The sequence below is a fragment of the Urocitellus parryii genome, chromosome 11 (genome assembly GCF_045843805.1).
Source record: "Urocitellus parryii isolate mUroPar1 chromosome 11, mUroPar1.hap1, whole genome shotgun sequence".
Lineage (NCBI taxonomy): Eukaryota > Metazoa > Chordata > Mammalia > Rodentia > Sciuridae > Urocitellus > Urocitellus parryii.
This window is the reverse complement of record NC_135541.1, coordinates 353553-370216: the sequence shown is the minus strand read 5'-3', so window position 1 is coordinate 370216 and position 16664 is coordinate 353553. Positions and strand designations below refer to the sequence as shown.

The 16664-nt window shown below is 51.9% G+C and overlaps 2 protein-coding genes across 7 annotated transcripts; both read left to right on the top strand.

The window, feature by feature from the left end:
- The first annotated feature begins 1972 nt into the window (after positions 1 to 1972).
- On the top strand, positions 1973 to 10709 carry Ccnl2 (cyclin L2). 6 transcript variants are annotated; one of them, XM_026414841.2, is made up of 11 exons: positions 1973 to 2268; positions 2602 to 2676; positions 2865 to 2974; positions 4024 to 4144; positions 5459 to 5523; positions 7855 to 7954; positions 8132 to 8236; positions 8321 to 8462; positions 9165 to 9273; positions 9360 to 9452; positions 9684 to 10709. In XM_026414841.2, exons 1-11 carry the CDS (start codon positions 1981 to 1983, stop codon positions 10036 to 10038), a joined length of 1563 nt encoding a protein of 520 aa, XP_026270626.1. In that variant the 5' UTR covers positions 1973 to 1980; the 3' UTR covers positions 10039 to 10709. The 6 variants fall into 6 exon arrangements, 5 of the variants coding, with proteins under 5 accessions (XP_026270626.1, XP_026270629.1, XP_077647648.1 ...); XM_077791522.1 differs by lacking the exons at positions 1973 to 2268; positions 2602 to 2676; positions 2865 to 2974; positions 4024 to 4144; positions 5459 to 5523 and adding exons at positions 6072 to 6777; positions 7204 to 7242; XM_077791523.1 differs by lacking the exons at positions 1973 to 2268; positions 2602 to 2676; positions 2865 to 2974; positions 4024 to 4144; positions 5459 to 5523 and adding exons at positions 6668 to 6777; positions 7204 to 7464.
- Positions 10710 to 14410: 3701 nt separating this feature from the next.
- Positions 14411 to 16109, top strand: Aurkaip1 (aurora kinase A interacting protein 1). The gene is made up of 3 exons (XM_026414865.2): positions 14411 to 14976; positions 15233 to 15678; positions 15778 to 16109. Exons 1-3 carry the CDS (start codon positions 14925 to 14927, stop codon positions 15877 to 15879), a joined length of 600 nt encoding a protein of 199 aa, XP_026270650.1. The 5' UTR covers positions 14411 to 14924; the 3' UTR covers positions 15880 to 16109.
- The last annotated feature ends 555 nt before the right edge of the window (positions 16110 to 16664 follow it).

The window sequence follows — 16664 nt, the reverse complement described above, 5'->3', positions numbered from 1 at the left end:
CCCTCTCTAGCTCTAGTCTGCTGTCTCCACTCTGGTCTCTAACTGCTTCCTTCCCATTATAACTCAAGAGCTCTCAGCAAAGCTGTTTTCTAGAACCAAAATTCCAATAGGTACCGTGACCCCCAAGAATTTCACCCCATCTCACTTCCCTTTCCTTCTGCACCAGGAAAACCCTTGAAGCTCTTTACCAATTACTGCCTTCTTGCTGGGGACTCCCACATTTATACAGGCAGTGTATACCTGTGGCCCAGGCCTGCTTGTACTGCTGACCTTGGAGGGCTATCCCTGCTCCCAAAGCACACCTTTCTTCCCTTCCAATTGCAGCCACACTGCCCTTTGGTGACACCATCCTTCATCTCATGTCACCATTGCCTGGGAGTCATTCCATATTCTTCCTTGTACTCAGTACCTACTCCGGCCCCACATGGAGCCAGTCAAGCCCTGGCCATTTACCTCCTAGATATCTTTGTCCACTCTCGTCCACTTTCACTGTAGGCCAAAATCATTTATGGCCCACATTACAGCTTGAACCCCCCGATGAGGCCCTTCCTCCTGGACTTTGTCCCCAGCTTAAGGGTGGACACTACCATGGGTATTTGGAGGACAAGGGCCAACTTCCATCTTTCCCAAAATCTGGTCATGTGCACAAGTGTTGAATGCATTTCACTTGTCAGTATGGTACTGTATTTGAGCTGCTTTTATGCACTTCACACTAATAAAGGAAGATGGGAATGTGGCAGACCACTGTGGCCCTGCTCCAGTTTCCTTTCATTCTGGTGCAAGTTTGGGTGCCAGGGCCTGATCTGAGTGGCTGGATTCATGGTTCAAGAGGATAGGCAAGCGGCCCAAGAGGACCAAAGGAAATCAAGGTCTGCTCTTTTCCTGGGGTTGCGTGCAACTGCAGACAACAGGGGAGACACCCTGGCGCTGCCAACCTTGGGAGTAGAGGTGGTGGGTGGAATGCAACCGTGTTGCCCAAAGCAGTCCGAGTGCAGAGGAGAAATTGGGTCACAGTTGCCACTGCTTGAACTGAGATAAGAAGTCCGCCCACGTTTGGATTTGGGCGAGAGCCATTGGGAGCCTCGGTTTCAGTTAGGCAGTCACAGTCAGCTCAAGTGTCTAAATTGACCCCATCCAGGAACATTTTACCCTCCGATCTACCCCCAACGTCTAAACCAGCATCTCTGGGCTTCCCCACCGGTCTCCTAACCCTAAACCTGGTGAAAAACTCGGGGTAACAACAGGAATTAACACACATAATGCTCCTCCACAGCGGCGCTGAGCAGACCCACGAAGGCCTGGGGAATCAAGAGTCAAGACAAATGCTTCATGAATTCTGTAGGGTCAAATAAGCAAGTCCCTTCCCACCCAGTGCTGGAACCTCGCGCCTCGCTACCCCGCTACCCTGTGCTTGCACCTGCCGCCAAGCGTTCTGTAGGGTCATCAAATCCGACAAGTTCGGTTCCCTGTTACCCGTCCACCTCCTCGTGGGCTGAGGTTTGAAACACGAACCCGTGAGGTCCAGGACCCACAGGTGCATCCGCAACTCGAAGCCAGCAGGGTGGAGCACTAACTACCAGGCAATCGCCCCGTGTTAACTCGCACCGGCTCCATGCACAGCGTCGTGTTCCGGGGACTGCAGGGGAAGGGTCGTCCCTTCCCAGCTTCCACCGAGACCCGCCTCCTGGACGCCACAGGCTTCTGAGATGCAAGCCCCTTGACCCAAGCCTCTAGGAGCGTCTGGCCTCTCAAGGCAGACTCGCTTCCGGGTCGAGTGGAGAGTTCTGGGTAACGAGCCCGCTTCTCCCGCGCGAGTTCCGGCGTCGAAGCCTGACGTAAGGCTGACGGGCAATTCACGCAACCAATACCCATGAGGCAGCGACCGATCACAGCCAATAGCATGGGGTTGGGCGGGGCGGCCTGAGTGTCGTGAGGAGCCGCCCTGCCGGGAAGGGTCCCGAAAGGAGTCGGCGGCACAAAATGGCGGCGGCGGCGGCGGCGGCCGGAGCTCCGGGGTCGGCGGTCCCTGGGACGGCGGCCGGCACCCCGAGCTCGGGGGGCGCCGCGTCCGGGTCGCAAGGGGTGCTGATCGGGGACAGGCTGTACTCTGGTGTGCTCATCACCTTGGAGAACTGCCTGCTGCCAGACGACAAGCTCCGCTTCACGCCGTCCATGTCGAGCGGCCTCGACACCGACACGGAGACCGGTCTCCGCGTGGTGGGCTGCGAGCTCATCCAGGCGGCCGGCATCCTGCTCCGCCTGCCGCAGGTGAGGGCGCGGCCGCGAGGCTCGCGGTAACCGCCGGCCCGGAGGGGCCGGGCCTTTGTTGGCCGACCGGCCCGCGCTGCGTCGGTCCCGGACCCCCCACCCCGCCCGGAACCGGGCCCGACCCCGGCGCCGCGCCCCCGACCCCCGGCCCCGCCCCCAGCCGGCCGCGAACCTCCCGGGGGTCGGGGCGCTGAGACCGCGGGCCGCCGGGAGCCGTGGGGTCGTGGAGGAGGGCTGAGTTTCTGGCCCTGAGGGAGTCCCACGTGACGGGGTGACTTTCAGTGCGGAGCTCTGGCGTCTGCGTCCAAAAGTGACGGAAGCTTCCCCGTCTAGGTGGCCATGGCGACGGGACAGGTGCTGTTCCAGCGGTTCTTTTACACCAAGTCCTTCGTGAAGCATTCCATGGAGGTAGGCCCCCCTCCGGCCTGCGCCGCCTGCCGGGTGGGCTCGTCCTGGGCTCGTCCTGGGCCCGGGGAGCCCCGGTGCGGCCCTCCCCGAGGCCGCGGCCTCTGTGTCTACCTTCTCCTAGTAGCCCCTCGGCCTTGGGCGGACCTCAGGATGGGAACAGACCGCCGCGTCTCCATGCTTCCTTTCAGCATGTGTCTATGGCCTGTGTGCACCTGGCCTCCAAAATAGAAGAGGCGCCGAGACGAATTAGGGACGTCATCAATGTGTTTCATCGCCTTCGACACCTGAGAGAAAAAAAGTGAGTCTTTTCAGAGTTGTCACAAGTGTCCAGTCACTACCGTTTCTGTGACAGTTCCAGACGGGAGGCTGTGTCCTTGTGGATGATCGCTAGTGTGCTCCCATAGCCAGGATCCCCTAAGGAATGGAGGAGGACCCACCTCGGTTCACAGCTGTGATGTGTTGTCTCTTGTGTGGGCCTGAGTGCTCCAGAGCAGGGACTCGTCCTCACCACTGTCAACATCTGGGGATTGAACCCTGGGGTGCTCTAACACCGAACTACATCCCAGTCCTTTTTTTAAAAAATATTTTTTTAGTTGTTGTGGTTTTTTTGTTTGTTTTGTTTTGTTTTTGTGCTGGGTATTGAATCCAGGGCCTTGGCAAGGCAAGCACTTTACCAACTGAGCTACATTCCCAGCCCCCAATATTTTTTTAGTTGTCAGTGTGCCTTTATTTTATTTATATGTGGTGTTAGAATCGAACCCAGCACCTCACACATGCTAGGCAAGCACTCTACCACTGAGCTACAACTCCAGCCTTCCCCAGTCCTTTTTTGTTTTGTTTTGACACAGGGTCTCACTAAGTGAGACCTTGAACTCGTGATTTTCCTTCCTCAGCTTTCAGTTTGCTGGTATTGCAGGCATGTACCACTGAGCTCTTAACTTTTAGTCTCTGTGCAATGAGATCTTTAGACCTCGTTGCATTCAGGCAGTGTTTGTCTATGCACCAGAATGCCTTTTATCAACCAGGATGGGGCAGGTTGTAGAGAAGGGTTAAGTAGGTTGGCTCTGGAGTTGGAAGCCTGTTCTATAATTTTGTTAAAGGAAGTGAGTCTTCATCTAGTGTCTTGTGTGGTGATGTTTATATTAGATTCCTCCCTCTTGGGGGTGATAGTGTACCCTGAAAGGTGTTGCTTTTTTGTTTTTCTGAGGTTTTTTGTTTTTGCAGTGCTGGGATCAACCTGTGGCCTCACTTGTGCTAGACAAGTGTTCTACCACTGAGCCACATGTGCAACCCCAGAACATCTTATTTTGTCTAATCTTTATGTGGCCATGTTCTCTGTCCTTGCAGGAAGCCTGTGCCTCTTCTCTTGGATCAAGATTATGTTAACTTGAAGAACCAGATCATAAAGGCAGAAAGACGAGTCCTCAAGGAGCTGGGCTTCTGTGTCCACGTGAAGCACCCTCATAAGGTGGGTATAAGGTGGTTTTCACCCCCCATGTCCCTGAGGCTGAAAGCCCTGGAGATGACCTATGTCCCTGACTCAGTTTTCCAGGTCATAGCTGTAACCTTGCAAATGATTAGCCTTCTTATGCTATTAATTCTAGTTGCATTTTAAAAGAGTTTTGGAAATTGCATTTTTTAGGTTTCGGTTTTCAGAAAAACAGGGGTGAACTTGTAGAAATTAAATTTGTCAGCATCCATTTTTCTTTCCTGAGCAGTTAGGTTTCTAAAGTCACCTTAGTAATAGCCTCACTTTCTTTTATGGGAGAATGGGAAGAATTCTGAACCCTTTTGCTTTAAGATGAACTTCAAGTTTTGCAACCTGCATTGGTTGGTTAGGAGCATGCTGTTGTATTTTAAGTTGAATCAAAGCACTGTAGGCATTTCATGTACTAAACAACAACAACAAAAAATTGTTTAAAAAGATTGCCATTGCCGGGTGTGGTGGCCCATGCCTGTGTTCCCAGCAGCTTGGGAGGCTGAGGCAGGAGGGTGACAGCCTCAGTTACATAGTGAGGCCCTAAGCAACTTAGTGCGACCCTGTCTCAAGATAAAAATAAAAAAGGGCTGGGTGTGGTGATGCATGCCTGTAATCCCAGCGGCTCAGGGGGTTGAGACAGGAGAATTGTGAGATCAAAGCCAGCCTTGGCAATGGTGAGGCACTAAGCAACTCAGTGAGACCCTGTCTCTAAATAAAATATGAAATAGGACTAGGGATGTGGCTCAGTAGCTGAGTGCCCCTAGGTTCAATCCCTGGTACCCCTCCCCTCAAAGCAAACAAAGAAGATTACCGTTTATCCTTTCATTCTTACCAATTTTCATTGGTGAGTTTCATCATAGTTTCTCTCTTGAGTGTTTGATTTTCTGACATTTATTCAGATTCTTGGTAAATTATCTACCAAGGACTTAAATGCTTTTCTTTACTTGCTGGAAGTATTTTGTGCCCTGCTCTGTATGTTCGCTGCTGGGGCACACTGATGCTTAGGGCAGGCCAGTCTTGTTGGCGGAAAAGTTGTGGCGATGAGAATGAACGTGGGCCACGAGAGAGGCACAGCCTTCTGTGCCACAGGGTGTGGCTGGTCCTGAGGTGCATACATGCTGCCCTGCTGCAGAAGCAGGTGCACCTGCAGGAGCTCCCCTCCAGCTGAGCCGTTTGCCGGACGTGACCAGGAGCCATCCCTGGGATCTAGATTGAGGTTCTTTTGCTGCATGGATATCCACAAGATCTGAGTTCCCTTCTCGTGAGGTTCTTGGTAATAACTGCCTGACCCATATCTTCCAGATAATCGTTATGTACCTTCAGGTGTTAGAGTGTGAGCGTAACCAACACCTGGTCCAGACCGCATGGTGAGTTGACCTTCCTTGTCTCACGAGACCAGCAAGGGGAGTGCAGGAATGTTTACTTGAGACACTTGGGCAGTGGGTAGTCGGTCCCATGACTTGGTTGTGGGCTGGAGTTGTCCCCATGCCCAGTGATCTGCCGTGTAAATGCCTGGCAGCCTCCCAAAATGACAGGCACTGGTGTAACGGTAGGTGGCCCATCCCTGCCCCTGGATTCCCTAAGTTCCCTGCCTTGAAGAGAGCAGTCAGTGGGCTTCCCCTGGGAGCCATTGACTGGGCACAGGAAATTTCCTGGGAGCTGCATCCTGTGGGAGAAAGTGGGGATGAAGTTTTGTAAGAATTTTGGGCTGGTTCTAATAGGTATAGGCTAGAAATGAAGCCTGAAGTATCAGTTTGATTTTTGGGGTGTTCTGGCCCTTTTCCCCCACAGAGTTAAGTCTATAGGGTCATATTGCTGACTGAATTGTCTGGTGCTGTGACTGCTTTGCAGAGAACCCATTTTGACTTTTCTTTTCTGTACTCTTTCAATCAAAGGGTAGCCTCTGAGGGTAAGTGACTAAGACTTCTCCTCTGCTGTCCAAGCGCTTTGGTGCAGGGACAGCGGCCGTCTCCAGCCAACCCAGTGCAGGCTCTCCACCGAAGGCTGGCTCTAGACTGGTGGTATGCGTACGATAGTATAGTCATGGCCAACTGCTGCTTGTGGTTCTCTGACGATTGTGCTTCTTGTTGATCCTGTCGTGCTTTGGTAATTGTATCGATTAGAGTTGGTAATGTCTTGACTTGGGCTTTGTCCCCTTAAAACTGCTGTACCTGTACAATAAAGATGCAGTACCTTTCTCTAAAACATCTGTGGGAAGCTATAAGAGCTGAAATGACAATTGGCCGATGGGAATTGAGGCTGTTGGTGTGGGACTGTGTCATTACTTCTCCAGGCCCTGATGTTGCTCTTTGCAGCAGCTCAGCTGGGCTCCCTTCAGTAAAGGTGTGCATCTTTAAATTACTCCTTGGACTCTTTACAAAAATGTTGTAAATTATTTCAAATATAGCAATAAGTTTATATGTTTTGAGGGTTTCATTTGTTTTTAGAATTTAAAAGATAATGGAATAATGTTATTTATTGTTTGAATACTGAAATTTGTTATTAGAAACAAAATGTTTGCCAACATCTGGGCTGTTTACCCACAGTGGCTCCTGGACCAGTGGCTACACTGCCTTCCCTCTTGAACACTGGAGCCAGCACCTCCAGACCAGCCGCCTCTTGTAGGCATCTGTGGAATTTATTGTTTAGCATCTGAATGGGTTTGGATGTTACCTACTCTGGGGTTTATTTAGGGGAAAGATATCGGGTGGTATCCCTCAAGTCTTCTGCCTGTGGTGCACCGGTGGGTGCCATTATCTGAGCATGTTGGGCAGTGAATGTATGACCTCTTCAACTGTTTTCTCATGGAATTACTTGTTTCTGCAATATTAATAAAAACAGTATTTGGTTTGATTTTAGTCTATAAGTTTTTGAGAAATATGCCTAAAGGAAAATATTAAAAATATAGTCAGTTTTATGCAAAGTTTTGTATTTTTATATTTTAAAAAATATGATAAAGTTTTAAGAATGTACTTACTGTGTTGAAACTTTAAGTATTTTTTAGTATTTTGTTGCTGCTGTCTGATTTTATGAATGTTCATTTTAAGACTCCTTGTTGAAATGGGACAGTTTGGAAACGTTCTTTGGTAAGCCCGAGAAGAGGACTCCCTCGGGCATTGGCCTCCTGCATGACGTTCCCATACACCTGAACTGCACCAAGGGCCTTTCCCTTATGCAAGTGGACTCCTTCGTGGAAGCTGTGGCTCGGTTATCTGGAGAAGGACCAGGCCGCAAGCACTCTCCGCAGAAAAGGAACACAGGACAGCTTGTCTCAGCTGCGAGGCTTCGTGCTCAGCCTGTTCATTTGAGTTTGCATGTTTCTCTGCACTATGGATTTTGAGCATTTAGATTTCTTTAATCAAATACATTTTAACCACTAAGTAGTGTTTTCTTTCTGAGGCATTGTGCTTTGCATGATAGCAGGCCAAAAGCTGAGGGAAAAGTGAAGTTAAAGTCGGTTCTCGTTCATAGCAGCCCGTATTTCTGACATTCAGCCAGCTTTTTTCCCCCAGTAATTTCTCTTTCTGTCCTGTATTCAGAAAAAGCAGCTAAAATGTTTCTCCATTAACTCCTGGGATTCACAGGACTGTCTAGGTCTCAGTCCTAGCTGTAGACCACGTAGAGGTGTAGCTACCTTAGGTAATGCAGACGGTGCTGTGGTTGCCAGGGTCCACAATCTTGCTGTGCCTTGGTTTCAGGAACTACATGAACGACAGTCTTCGCACGGATGTCTTTGTGCGGTTCCAGCCTGAGAGCATCGCCTGTGCCTGCATCTACCTCGCTGCCCGGACGCTGGAGGTCAGTGCTCTGCTGCACGGCATGGTTCTCTCCACTTGTGGTGACATTTGTTTATCTGCTGAGTTGCTCAATCTGCCAGAGCTGCTTGCTGCAGCAGGTTGTTCTTAGTTGCTTTAAGAGTTTTTTTGGCCTTGAAGTTGCTGAGAAAATGTGATCTGATGGTGTTTGTGTTCACAGATCCCTTTGCCCAATCGTCCCCACTGGTTTCTTTTGTTTGGAGCAACTGAAGAAGAAATTCAAGAAATCTGCTTAAAAATCCTGCAGCTTTACACACGGAAAAAGGTTCTTTTGGATATTTTTATGTAATGTTCATCTGTGTTTGGTTAAAAGCATCTGGTTCTGAATAAAGGGATTATGGCTTTTCAGGTCGACTTAACACTCTTGGAAAGTGAAGTGGAAAAGAGAAAGCATGCTATTGAAGAGGCAAAGGCGCAGGCCAGGGGCCTGCTGCCTGGGGGAGCCCCAGTAATGGACAGCGCTGCAGGGTTCTCACCTGCCCCCAAGCTGGGTGAGTATGTCAGGTCAGGACTATGCTGCTACAAGGGTGGAGCTGGTGACCCTCCTGGGCCTTCATCCTGAGGTATAGTCCTGCCATCCATTTTCCTGGGAATTGAGCCTGCAGTGGGTCTGGGCTACAGAAGTGCTGGAATCCCTGACCGACCACTGGTGATATCTAAAATGAGATGGGGGGACTGGGGTTGTGGCTCAATAGTAGAGTGCTTGCCTAGCACGTGTGAGGTCCTGGTTCAATCCTCAGCACCACATACAAATAAATAAATAAAAGTATTATGTCCAACTACAACAAAAAATATATATATATATTTTTTAAATAAAATTAGATGGGGACCCTCAAGGGTTTTGTGTTTATGTTTTTGTTAGCAAGCAAAATGGGCAGGCAGCCTTTCTGAAATGCTTTGGTTTACTCTACCTACCCAGTTAGCTTGTCATGTGATGAAAAATTGTGTACTCTATGACATAGATCGTGTTACTAGGCCCTAGAGATAAGAGTGGTGCTCACTGCCTCGTCAGAACCTAGACAAAGGGCCTTCTGCATCTTCCTGGTGCATGCTTAATTTCTGAGTCCAGGCTGGAAGTTAGAATCAGTGTGTGTGTCTGTCACCCCACAGAAGTGGCCTTTTCTTTCTCTGCTAATGGGTTTCTTACTGGTACAGTTCTCTGTTGGTTTTTAACTTAAAAATTGATTTGGTAGAATCCCCCAAAGAAGGTAAAGGAAGCAAGCCTTCCCCATTGTCTGTGAAGAATGCCAAGAGAAAAGTGGAGGGCAGGAAGAAAGCTGAGGCCGACAGCCCCGTGAACGGGTGAGGCACCCAGAGCTGCTCAGGTGGTCGCCAGGTGTGGGGGTGGCGACACTGTTGGTGTGTAACTGCTCCACTCCTGTCTGCAGCTTGCCAAAGGCACGAGAGAGCCAAAGCCGGAGCAGGAGCCGTGAGCAGAGTTACTCAAGGTCCCCATCACGGTCTGCTTCTCCCAAGAGGAGGTGCGTGCCTGGGGCTTGCCTGTGGGTCTGGTGATGATGGGTGTTTCCCCAGGGTGGTAGGAGGGGATGGGCTGCCCCTGAAGACAGTGGCTCTTACCCCGGGATTTCTTGTTTCTCTAAATTTGGAGGTTGTGCCTCTGTCAGCCCCTGTCAGCCCCTGTGGGTGTGTCCCGGCCTGGCTGGGACAGGCACTCACACATGTGGTCCCAGGTGTGTTGTCCTTCCTCACAGAAAAAGCGACAGTGGCTCTACGTCTGGCGGGTCCAAGTCACAGAGCCGCTCTCGGAGCCGGAGTGACTCCCCGCCAAGGCAAGCACACCGAGGTGCTCCCTACAAAGGCTCTGAGATGAGGGGCTCCCGGAAATCCAAGGATTGCAAGTACCCCACCCAGAAGCCACACAAATCCCGGAGTCGGAGCTCATCCCGATCTCGAAGCCGCTCACGGGAACGGGCAGATAATTCTGGAAAATACAAGAAGAAAAGTCATTACTACAGAGATCAGCGGCGGGAGCGTTCAAGGTCATATGAACGCACAGGCCATCGCTATGAGCGGGACCACCCGGGACACAGCAGGCATCGGAGGTGAGGTGGGTCCTGCATGGCTGTCCTGGACCCTCCCATAGGGCACATGTGGCTCAAGTGGCCCTGTGGCCATGATAGTTTTTGGAAAACTTTTTTGACTCTGGACCTTGAGATGCATTTGGAAATGGATTTGAGGGGGTGGCAAGGTGCCCTTAGGGTGGCCTGGGGCGTGGCACACACCTGTCCCAGGTGAGGTCCTCCTCAGCTGAGCCCTGTGGGCGGCTCCTTGGGAAAGCAGAGGCACACATCCTGTTGGCGTGGCTGGGTGCTATCGACAAGCTGTTCCTTCACTCCTGTACTGATGCTCAATTACGTTAAGCCAAGAAAGATGATTTTTAGAACCTTTGCCTATATTAGGTTGTACTTATGTACATATTTTGCAGTGTTTCACAATGAGAAAATGGCCTTAATAGCCCTTTATTCTCTATCCACGTTGTAAATAAACATGTGTTTAATACAAGGAAAGCTATGTATGAAAACTCAGAACTGGAATTCTGCCAGCTTAAAACTTGTGTAGAGAATTCTGATTTTTAAAATGTGAAGGTATTTAGGTCTGTGTTGAAAGTCGTATATTTTTATCTGTGCAATGCTGTGTGCTGGCCACCAGCTCCCAAATAGAGAAGTTTCCTATATATGCATTTTACGTGGTTGAATAAACAGTTCTCTTCTCAGGATGCTTGGGATGTTACAGGCTTTCTAGGTTGTTATTCTGCTTGCTTGTGAGCTGCTGTGGCACGTCTGAGCTACCATCCCTGCTCCCTGCTGTCATTAAAGTGTTGGATTTGTACTGAGCCCCCTTGCACCTCCTGAAACCATTTGCCTTTTGAAAGGCTGCTTTTGGAGGGTTGTAGGAAGGAAGAGGTAAAGACAAGAAAGTACTGAAGGGCCCTGGAGCATATCTCAGCACAGGATAACCAGAAGCAGGGCATCCAGGAGGTGTCCCCAGAGCTGGGCCTTGCCGTGTGCAGGGCCATTGCGCAGATGAGATTAGGCCTGGAGCTGTTTCCTATTCCTGAGGTGGATGGTGCCATGTATCACCTGGGCCTGTCATTTATCTGGTTTTGGGTCTTCTGTCAGTGGTTACCTTCCTAAACCAGCACCTCAATTAAGCACCAGAGAGGTTGAGATTCCATGGATAAGGACAGCCCCACAGGTATCTGAGAGGAAGGATGTGTGGAGTTCCTGCCAGCCTAGGCCTCTGGGATTGCCTGGCAATGGCAGATAGCACCTCTGCACCGTCTGGTGAGCATGTGGCCACTGTGGTGCCTGAGCTGTGTCCATGCCAGCATATCATGAACCTGATACTCAAGCCTCATTCTGACCCTCCAGGGAGCATGTTGAGTGTTGCAGCTGTAAGAGATGGCCACAGCTTCAAACTCCTTCCTCAGCTGCTGCCCAAGGCCCCCTTCTGGGCTCAGCAGCAAGGGCACAAGACATCATCCATTGGGACTTTCAGCAGCCCCAGTGCTGAGAGGAAGTGCTGGGGCTTGGAGTAAGCTTGGGGTGTATTTTGCAAGCCTTACAACATGCTGGGATTGTGGAGATTCCCTGCCCCTCCCCAGGGCACACTGGCACCTGTTCATGGCCCTGGACCTTAGCAAGGCCAACACAGTGCTCCATCTTGTAGCCAGCCAGGGATGTGTGAGCTCTGGCTACCTAAGATGGTTCATCCTGGTGGCCCTGCCTGGTGAGACTGTGGGGCCAATTTTTCCCTCATCCTGTGAGGAGTCCATGCAGCATGGGATAAAGAGACCACTGCTTCTGCTTTGCTTCTGTTGATACCTGCCACTGAGCAACTGTGCTATACTGATACCGGTACAGAGTTATACTGAGGGATGCTGGTAAAGATCAACAGGTGACTCCCATGGCTGATTTTTAAATTGCCAACACAGTTTTATTCAATGAAGTAACTACTCTACAGTGTTTCCATCACTTTATAATACTCAAATGATCTTATGGTTATAGATAAAAGTATACAACTATGCCAGGTGTGGTGGCTTATGCCTGTATTTTCAGTGGCTTGGGAGGCTGAGACAGGAGGATTGCAAGTTCAAAGCCAGCCTCAGCAAAAGTGAGGTGCTAAGCAACTCAGTGAAACCTTCTCTAAATAAAATATAAAATAATACTGGGGATGTGGCTCAGTGGTTGAGTGCCCCTGAGTTCAAACTCTGTTACCAAAAAAAAAAAAAGTACACAACTAGGAAGCAATATGCCCTGTATTTCCCTTCTGTTACAGTTTGTTGGATAATGCTATGTTAAAAGCAGGGTATAAAAGTGAAAATGAACAGCTAGCTGTCGTGGTGGGATCTGGCATGAGCTGACTGCAGCCCTCCACTGCAGGGCTGTGGCGAGGCAGCAGGCACTTTGCCTGATTTAGGTTTCTGTAGCCCAGGACTTTAGGGCTACTCAGCTCAGGTTACAGCATAAGCCCCAGCCTGGCCTACCCTCAGCCACTGGCATTGATGCCTTTCCAGCCTCCAGGCCAGAACTGCAAAATTTCTACAAAAGTTCTGAAGAAAACCTTTTCCTGAAGGCAAATGGGTATTTTGGGGAAAAGAAATGCATGCAGTAATTGAGACTAAAGAGTTCCATTGATGAAAAAAAAAAAAAAAAAAAAACACAAAACTAGAAGTTGGACCTGATGGCACGTGCCTATAATCTCAGCTATAATGTAGGAATTGAGACAAGAGGATTGCAAGTTTGAAGGAAGCCTGGGCAACATAGTGAAACCTGACATGACACCACAATGAAAATTGTGTTGGCAACTTAATGTAGACTGTAGAGACACCTGGCAATATAGCTCAGTGGTAGAATGCTTGCCTAGCCTGTGTGAGGCCCTGGGTTAGTCCCCAATGCCACACAATAAAAATTAGAAAACAGCACATACACACCAATCCTCTCATTTCCAATCTTTATGAAAAATTGATCTCCCTAGTCAGGTTCTAGCATCTCTAGCTTGGCAGGGCTGTTCACATCCCTACAAGTGTTCTGCCACTGTTGTGGGAAGCAGCCAGTCAGATCTGGCAAGGGCATTTTGTGGGGTGGGGTGGTGGAGGCATTAGCATCACCTGTGACTGAGGATGTCCCAGCCCTGTATGTGCTGCATGGCCAAGGTGACCAAGCAGCTAGCTTCTCTGCTGCAGATGAACCCCTTCCCTTTTGGCCTGGGGTCTGCTATGGTACAGGAACCCTCACAAGCTTGGCTGAAAGCTAGAGCCTGGCTGGTTCCTGAGATGGGGAAAGTGGGTGCTCTGGCCTCATCCAGCCTCCTCAAGACTCTCAGACTGGAGCTCTTGCACTCTCTCCCATTAGTCCCTGCCTCTCCGGAGGTACTCTCATCTACAGCCCAACTCCTCAGAAGTTTGGAGGCCAAGGTTGCCAACCCCCCCCCCCCCCGATTCTTTTTGCCCTTGCCTGGACTGTTATTAACATTGATGACCTGATTTTCTGCATCTTCCTGGAGCCTGGTTAGGTGAAAGAAGTCCACACCAAGGTGAGGACTGGAGTTGAGGGCACCAACCTGCCCTTTGTGACAAGACCAGTTACTAGGATATGCTGTGTGACTGAGGTGAGAGGTGGGTTCCCAAACGTGGTCAAAATCTTCCTGCTTGGGAGTCCTGGGCACCTCCTCTAGGAGGCAGGAACCTGTGTTGCTCAGTTACAGAGCTGGACCTGGCGCCTGCAGTTTCTGTCCTCACTGGCCTATCTCCCCTGCCACTCGCTCCTTAGCCAGGATGGTGCCTGGGGAAGACCTGCTTGGCCTCTTCCTGCTAAGAATCCCTAGACGTCCCTGCTGCAAGGCCAGCCTCAGCACCAGCCGCCTGCAGGTTCACTGCGGGGTCCATGCTAGCCAGCAGGCCTTTGTTGAGGTAGATGAAGTGGCGGCCCGGCGGCCCGGCAGCCCGTGCGCTGGAGCAACGTTAAGGTGTCAGCCAAAACCAATCCTGCAGAACTTGCTTTTGGCTTATGGTCTGATTTTTCCTTCGGAGCTTCCTTGCATTAGATGCACAAAGGAAAAGCAGTCTGTCAAGCCCTAGGGGCAGCGGGAGCTGCCAGTTAAGAAAGGGCCCCGGTTCCCAGTGTCCGGGCGGCGGCAGCTTCGACCGAGTTACCGCCGGTTCCACTAGTCCCGTCCCGCCCACAGCTGGTCCCCAACTCCGGAGGGAGCTCCGCCGGAACAAAAGCAGCCCTAGCCACTTCCGTCGCCCAGAGTGTGGCATTTCCGTCGCCGCAGCCTTGCGCCCGCCGGAGGAAACCGGAGCCAGGCCGGGTCCGAAGGCGCCTTGAGGCGGCGCATGCTCTGTAGATACCCCGGCGTAGGGAGTGTAGTTTCCTTCCGCTGGGTCGAGGCGGAACTGACGTCTGCCCCAGGGCGGCCCTTCGAGCCGGAAGTCTTCGCCTACTGAGCCTGTGCCGCCGCGAACTCCGGCGCCGGGAGGTCGCCAGGGGCAACTGGGCATTAGACCCACCCGGGAGCCGGTTTGGCAACGGACCGGAAGTGCCGAGCGCGGCGGTGAAATACTCTGGAAGCCGCCGGGGTCACAACCTCTGAGGTCGCGAGGCTCTGGCGGGGCCGTGCTCCCAGGCCTGGGCCCTTCAGTTCGTTCGGACGTTGATCGCCCCGTGCTGTTGGCTTGGGTGCCCGCGGGAACTGAGGTTCGGGGAGGGAGGGCGGCTAGCCGGAGTGGCGGAGGCGGGATTCGATCTGGATTCTGGACGTCCGAGGGGCCAGCGGCTTGTGAAGGCGACTTCTCGTTGCGGGCCAGAGGGACCCAGAGTGCGGGGAAGCGGGGTTTGCGCGTCCTGCCCCGTCGCGGCTCGCGCTTGACCCCAGCAGCCGCCTGTGTTCCAGCTCCCCTGAGCACCTGGGGCCGCCGCCTCCCACAGACCATGTTCCTGCAGCGCCTGACTTTTCAGCTGGTCAGGTCTCTTCCCTGGGCAGGTAAGAGCCCTGAGGGTTGGGATACGTGCCTGGGTTAGGAACGTGTTTGTCACAGCGGCCCAGCTCACCCTCAGCTGGAGGTAGGGATGTGGCCCCAGGCTTCCTGTGAGAACATCACTGGGGTTTGGAACAGGAATAAGGTGCAGGTCATCCATTCTGGGCCTGGGGTGGACTTGCTGCCCAGGCCTGGGTGGTTGCAGTGCTCCTGTCTAGTGTCACCTCACCAATGGTAACTATGCTACATTGTTTCTTGCAGGTTGCAGTCGGCCGTGGCCTGTCTCTGGGGTGCTGGGCAGCCATGCCTGCCGGCCACCGTACACCTTGCAGCCTACTGGCCAAAGTAGGGCTGTATCTCTTCCTGGCAAGGGGTCCCAGTTGGAGCTTGAGGAACTGCTGGTCCCCAGGAAGATGGCCATCAGCCCTCTGGAGAGCTGGATGACTGCCCGCTACCTCTTGCCCAGACTGGATACTGGGGTTCTAGTATCCGCTGCTCCCACTCAGCACTACCAGTGTCCACCCAGTCAGGTGAAGGGGGAGGCTAGGCAGGAGCATGAGGGTATCTGGGATGCCCCTCACATGCAGTGCAAAAATGTGCTGAAGATCCGCCGGCGAAAGATGAACCACCACAAGTACCGCAAGCTGGTCAAGAGGACACGGTTCCTGCGGCGGAAGGTTCGGGAAGGACGCCTAAAACGGAAGCAGGTGTGTCAGGGCACCTTCTTGGGCTTAGGGGGAGTGAGTGACTGATAGTGTGTCCCTTTGCCAAAAGTCAATTGGTGGTCACTTTCTTTACCCTTGCAGATCAAGTTCGAGAGAGACCTGAAGCGCATCTGGCTGAAAGCTGGCCTGAAGGAGGCCCCCGAGGGTTGGCAGACCCCCAAGATCTATGTGAAGAATAAATGAGACTGGGATCCTTTCTCTACTGTTCCTACTTGTCCTGGACATCTGCCTGTCATGGGGTTCTGGGCTGCCCTGGACTTCTCTGCCTGGCATGGGCTCTCTTAAGATGGGGGCCACTGGCCTCTTTGTTGGAGGGTCTCAGGACCCAAGGGGTCCAGTTATCTGTCCATGGCCCTCACTGTCTTGCCTGACCTTGCTGAATAAATGTCTGCCATAGGCAGCTGTGCACAGCCCAGGATTGGGGGACTCAGTGTACACACAGATGGCAAAGTGCTGAGGGACAGGTTGACAGGGGTGACTAGAATATATTTTGTGGATGGAGGTGTGGGTGGGGCTTGCTGAGGAGGCAGGAAAGGCCCTGGTTTTCCTAGACACGGGAATGGTACCCTGAAGGTTCCTAGGTCCTCTGAGCCTTCTGCTTGGCTGAGATAGCCATGTCCAGCCATAGGGGCAGGCACTGGCATGGCTGTCAGTCTTCCAGGTGTCTTTGCCTAATTTCTCATCCTCTGACACTTCCCTGGGTTCTCAGTGGGAGTGGGGACTGATTAGGTGGAGGGCCTAGAGAGTGGTTAGGAAGGTTTAGGGCTGGGGGTGAGAATGGGATGCTATTCAAAGAGCTGGAGAAGCCCAGAGCCTTAGTTTGAGACAGAGGGCTCATGATTCCCAGTTCCCTCAGGTAAAGGGAAAACATCACCCCCAAGAGTTGTCCCAGAGGGACCAACCCCTGCACTTATGCATCAAGCTGTGGAGAAGCTGGACTGCAGGCAGGGAGCCTGGTTAGCGCACCA

Bases quoted from the DNA above. Each gene is read 5' to 3' on its own strand.
- Ccnl2 (XM_026414841.2), top strand. From the start codon at position 1,981: ATGGCGGCGGCGGCGGCGGCGGCCGGAGCTCCGGGGTCGGCGGTCCCT. The intron at 5,524-7,854 runs GTGAGTTGACCT...CCTTGGTTTCAG, and splicing joins CACCTGGTCCAGACCGCATG to GAACTACATGAACGACAGTC. The intron at 9,453-9,683 runs GTGCGTGCCTGG...CCTTCCTCACAG, and splicing joins TCTGCTTCTCCCAAGAGGAG to AAAAAGCGACAGTGGCTCTA.
- Aurkaip1 (XM_026414865.2), top strand. From the start codon at position 14,925: ATGTTCCTGCAGCGCCTGACTTTTCAGCTGGTCAGGTCTCTTCCCTGG. The intron at 14,977-15,232 runs GTAAGAGCCCTG...TGTTTCTTGCAG, and splicing joins CAGGTCTCTTCCCTGGGCAG to GTTGCAGTCGGCCGTGGCCT. The intron at 15,679-15,777 runs GTGTGTCAGGGC...TTACCCTTGCAG, and splicing joins GACGCCTAAAACGGAAGCAG to ATCAAGTTCGAGAGAGACCT.